We start from the raw sequence: 3,674 nt of genomic DNA, 5'->3' as shown, positions 1-3,674 counted from the left end.
GCAACCTTCTGGCTTGCCAGTCCTCAGTCAAATCGTCCAACCCATGCTAGCATGGAAAGCGGACGTTAAACGATGATGATGATGATGATGATGATGTACCGGATGATGATGATGATGATGTACCAGATGATGATGGATGATGGGAAGAGACTGTGAGATTTATCCAACTATGCCAATCATCATCATTTAACATCCATTTTACATACTGGCAGGGCTGGACAGTTTGACAGGAGCTGACCAGCTGAAGAGCTGCCTGGGCTCCATGTCTGTTTTGGATGGTTACAACAGCTGGATGTCTTTCCTAACACCAATCACTTTACAGAGTGTACGGGGTGCTTTTATGCAGCACCAGCAGGGGGTGTTTTTATGTGACATCAGCACAGGTGTTTTTTATGTGGCACCAGCACCAATAAGCCCACATGATTAGGATCACTCAGCTTGTGGGCTCATGGGTGTTGACGCCACATAAAAAGCACCTGTGCCGGTGCCATGTAAAAGTACTTATGAACAGGAAGGGAAAAAAACCTGGACACATAAAATGATGATGACAAGAAGGAGGACAACGATGACAACCGTGATGACAACAATGATGAATGATAGCAATGATGATGATGCTGATGACGATAACAGCAATGATAACGATAACAATGAAGATGCTACTAAGATGAAGATCTTTAGGAAATTCAAGAAAAATGTACAAACCTTTCGAATAGTATGCATCTTGGGAGCACCAGTTGCTGCGTCATGCACTGTCGTAGTAAACAAAGCTTGAGTTGTTGTAGTGGTTGCAGCTTGAACAGAGCTAGAAACAACCTCCTCATTAGTTTCTTGCTCACCTGTAATATTTACACTAGGAAGGCCACTGTTTTCAAGAGCCTGTTGCAGAATGTCAGCATTCATTGGTTCATTCTAGATTTTGAGAAAAGGAGAAAAATGCATAAATATAGCAGAATGTAATTCATGCCATACTATCAATCATCGTCATTATTATCAACATCATTTCAATGTTTGCTTTTCCATGCTTGCATGGGTTGGACAGAGTTTTCTGAGGCCCGATGCTCTTCCTGTCGCCAACACACTTGTTTCCAAGCAAGGCAATATTTCCCCATGGCCAAACATTCTTGTATAATACTAGAAATTGCTTGTATGACAGTGATAATCATTTTACAATTATTACACAACATCAGGACAAAGAGACACACGCATATATAATATAATATAATATTTTATATATATATATGAAAGACAAGGCATAAATAATGGGCATTACATATTTTGTTTTGTATATCACTGTGTAGAAGCCAGTATAAATGGATCACAACCATAGATTTACAATATAGAACAGTGACAAAATAGAATGTTGGACCCTGCCACAAGAATACGTGAAGTTCTTCACTAATCAAAACAATATTGTTAGCCTGGTGTACTAACACAGAGACCATAAAGTATTTTGCTTGGATTGATAATCCCTCACAAATAACTGTTATATATATATATATATATATATATATATATACATATATATACATACACACACACACACACATACATACATACATACATACATACATACATATGAAGAGCTTCTTTCATTTTCCATCTACCAAATCCACTCACAAAGCTTAGGCCAACCAGAAGATATAATAGAAGACACTTCTTGCCCAAGGTGCCATGCTGTGCGACTGAACCCAGGACCATGTGGTGGAGAAGCAAACTTCTAAGTACACAGTCATGCTTGATATTGATATACTGAGTTGAGAGACAAAACTATTCTCTATGAAAATTCATCGTTTCCCTAACTTTTCCAGATAATTAATACACAAGCTCATATTCTGCTTGTAAATTAACAGTGCATAAGCATCAACCTTATAAGCAGACTATCAGAAAATGAAAGCAACAAAATAACCAGATAAATTACTACTTAAGATATATCATAATGCCAACCACTTTACAGTATGTAGTGGGTGCATTTTTGATGTGGCACCAGCATTAGTGAAGTTACCAACTAACTCGCAAGACAAGACCCATTGACTGAGTGAGGGTGCAGTATTGAGACAGGTGGTTTCGCTGTAGATGTCGAGAACTTAAAGTATGATAGAGGGACAGGGACAAGTACCTAATTGTAGAGGAGATACATGGCTACACTAGTTTGATACAGTAGCATAAAGAGATGGTAGTGATGTAAAATTAGCTCACAAGAATAGACATAACTAATGTTATGAGAAAAATTACTTCAATACTTTCAACCATGTTTTTCGAAAAAAAAAATTAGTTTATTGTACCAAGCACTGTGCATCTCAACATTTATCAAAATCCTGTAAGATCAACACTCTAAAGGAAAGTTTATGTTATCAATGATTTCTCAGCACTACTGCAGTAATTCTGTTAAATAAAGGAAGAATGGAATATAAAATCAAATCTTACCTGACCAGCTAATTCTTTGTTGCTTGACTGCACAGACTGTTCAAGAATTTCACTGAACATTTTATCACTTTCATCACCAGGTTGCACACTTTCTTTGCTATCTAATTCCTGCAATGTTAGAAAACAATTTCTATACTTATTTTTCAGCAAAAGCTACAAGATGGTGGTAATCCTAGATTCTTCTAATATTTAATTTTGCAAGGTTTTATATTTCATAATCCATAATACAAACTATATTTATTCAAATAACTTTAAATCTTCATATCTGTATTTGAATTGTGCCACATTTTTACAACTGCAAGCTTTTCTTAATGTCATACATTCAACTATTCTTCAACTAAGTCAACTGAGGTATACAGGATAGTGTTTTTGACAACAGAAACATCATTATAACTACCACAAAATTTGAGCTGATGACAAAGTAGTTAGCAGTTTCTACCTTAATTCCTTTGCTTTCCAGCAGTAAATTCTTCGATACATATTTGATACATATTTTAAAAGTAAACATAAAATTATTGGTTCTTTCCATTATTTCATATTATTGAGATGTTATTTATGGCACAGAATAACAATCAGCTTCTTACTAACACTATATAAACTGCATCAAACGCCATTTCACAAAAATATATCACATTACTTCATTTGAAATATTGACATTTTTAAATTTCATTAACCATTTCCTAGTTACACCCCTTGAAGTTCTAGGAATAAGAACACATTGTACAATCTAATGAAAAAGATTTATAAAGCAATTTAGCTTTCATTACTTTTCCATTGGTCCTTTCATTTATAATAATAATGATAATAATAATAATAATAATTAATATAATGAACTTATTGTATACAGTGTAAGCATTATACATGTATAATGCTTACACCTTCCCTTTCTTTATAAGTGAAAGGTTGATTGCCCCCTTAAACTTTAAATCACTAGATAAGAAACAAATAAAATCATAGACAGAATTCTACCTAGAATTAAATACTAGCCTGCTAGCCTTGGCTATGTCAAGATGGTTTTTTTGTGTATTCTTCTTTCCCACTTAGATAGTTTAAATGTTGTCACAACAGTAATATGTCCATTCTGCTGAAATGAAATTTTCAGTAAATTTTCTATATCCTTGTGCAGCTGAAGATTGCTCTGCATTTTGCATTTAATGTAATGCCCGCATTACTTAAATAAATGGAGTAGCATGAAACATGCGTACTGCAATAACCTTTAAAATCCGTGTTGCTTTTTTTGATTTTATACA

The 3,674-nt window shown here is 34.6% G+C and overlaps 1 protein-coding gene across 1 annotated transcript in view; it reads right to left on the bottom strand.

Moving 5' to 3' along the window:
• The window catches only part of LOC106876787 (zinc finger protein 236), a 67,513-nt gene that overhangs the window by 37,808 nt on the left and 26,031 nt on the right, over positions 1 to 3,674 (bottom strand). The window contains exons 8-9 of the mRNA XM_052967663.1: positions 2,425 to 2,532; positions 703 to 909 (exon numbers count right to left, since the gene is read on the bottom strand). Coding sequence (XP_052823623.1) covers positions 703 to 909; positions 2,425 to 2,532 — 315 coding nt within the window. The remainder of the gene's footprint in view (positions 1 to 702; positions 910 to 2,424; positions 2,533 to 3,674) is intronic.

Source organism: Octopus bimaculoides, chromosome 4 (assembly GCF_001194135.2).
Source record: "Octopus bimaculoides isolate UCB-OBI-ISO-001 chromosome 4, ASM119413v2, whole genome shotgun sequence".
NCBI classification, from domain to species: domain Eukaryota; kingdom Metazoa; phylum Mollusca; class Cephalopoda; order Octopoda; family Octopodidae; genus Octopus; species Octopus bimaculoides.
This window is presented reverse-complemented; position numbering and strand designations above follow the sequence as displayed.